This window comes from Penaeus vannamei, chromosome 22, assembly GCF_042767895.1.
Source record: "Penaeus vannamei isolate JL-2024 chromosome 22, ASM4276789v1, whole genome shotgun sequence".
NCBI classification, from domain to species: Eukaryota; Metazoa; Arthropoda; class Malacostraca; order Decapoda; family Penaeidae; genus Penaeus; species Penaeus vannamei.
Genome location: NC_091570.1, coordinates 15,019,325 through 15,020,868, shown reverse-complemented (window position 1 = coordinate 15,020,868; position 1,544 = coordinate 15,019,325). Strand labels below are relative to the sequence as shown.

At 52.5% G+C, this 1,544-nt stretch overlaps 1 protein-coding gene across 1 annotated transcript in view; it reads left to right on the top strand.

Annotated features, from left to right (window-relative positions):
* LOC138865718 (aggrecan core protein-like) overlaps positions 1 to 995 on the top strand; it is a 26,475-nt gene extending 25,480 nt beyond the window's left edge. The window contains exons 2-3 of the mRNA XM_070137020.1: positions 1 to 98; positions 223 to 995. The exon at positions 1 to 98 is cut by the window's left edge and continues 775 nt beyond it. Coding sequence (XP_069993121.1) covers positions 1 to 98; positions 223 to 995 — 871 coding nt within the window. The remainder of the gene's footprint in view (positions 99 to 222) is intronic.
* The last annotated feature ends 549 nt before the right edge of the window (positions 996 to 1,544 follow it).

Below are 1,544 nucleotides of genomic sequence, written 5' to 3'. Positions count from 1 at the left end.
AGAGCAAGGAGGCGATAGTGAGGTGGTCACTCATCCCTCACGCTGGGAGCAAGGAGGCGATAGTGAGGTGTCACCATCCCTCACGCTAGAGCAAGGAGGCGAGTAGTGAGGGGTGTCACCATCCCCTCACGCTAGAGCAAAGAGGTGATAGTGACAAGTGTCACCATCCCTCACGCTAAAAGCAAAGAGGTGATAGTGAGGTGTCACCATCCCTCACGCTAGAGAAAAGAGGTGATAGTGAGGTGTCACCATCCCTCACGCTAGAGCAAAGAGGTGATAGTGAGGTGTCACCATCCCTCACGCTAGAGAAAAGAGGTGATAGTGAGGTGTCACCATCCCTCACGCTAGAGCAAGGAGGTGATAGTGAGGTGTCACCATCCCTCACGCTAGAGCAAAGAGGCGATAGTGAGGTGTCACCATCCCTCACGCTAGAGCAAGGAGGCGATAGTGAGGTGTCACCATCCCTCACGCTAGAGCAAGGAGGCGATAGTGAGGTGTCACCATCCCTCACGCTAGAGAAAAGAGGTGATAGTGAGGTGTCACCATCCCTCACGCTAGAGCAAGGAGGTGATAGTGAGGTGTCACCATCCCTCACGCTAGAGCAAAGAGGCGATAGTGAGGTGTCACCATCCCTCACGCTAGAGCAAAGAGGCGATAGTGAGGTGTCACCATCCCTCACGCTAGAGCAAGGAGGCGATAGTGAAGTGTCACCATCCCTCACGCTAGAGCAAGGAGGCGATAGTGAGGTGTCACCATCCCTCACGCTAGAGCAAGGAGGCGATAGTGAGGTGTCACCATCCCTCACGCTAGAGCAAAGAGGCGATAGTGAGGTGTCACCATCCCTCACGCTAGAGCAAAGAGGCGATAGTGAGATGTCACCATCCCTCACGCTAGAGCAAAGAGGCGATAGTGAGATGTCACCATCCCTCACGCTAGAGCAAGGAGGCGATAGTGAGGATTCACCATTCCTCAGCAAGGCTCATTCTTGTTTGTAAACCGCTTAGGAGGCTGGCGCGGAGACGGCGACGAATAAATATTGGAACCTCGAAGACAGACATCCTCACTATCTCAGGAGACGCAATGGGGAAAGAGGGAGGGAAGGAGATGAGAGAGAGAGAGAGAGAGAGAGAGAGAGAGAGAGAGAGAGAGAGAGAGAGAGAGAGAGAGAGAGAGAGAGAGCGAGAGAGAGAGAGAGAGAGAGAGCGAGAGAGAAAGAAAGAAAGAAACAGAGAGGGAGAGAGAGAGTAGGAAGGAAGGAGATGAGAGGGAGAAAAGAAGGGATGGAGGAAAAAGAGAGAGAGAAAGACAGACAGATTGCTTGACAGAACAAGAGAGAGAACGCTAGTACCAACAAACACCAAGAAAAAATGGCACATTTCGGAAAGTGGTCGAACAAACTCCCCCCCCCCTCCCCGTCCCTTTCCTCCTTCTCCTCCCCCGAAAAAAAATGTGCGAAACATTTTGGAAAATGGGGTGTTGGGAAAGAACTTGGGGGATGGGGGTGTCGTAAGTGACACTGGGTGACACAGACGGATGTAATCGGT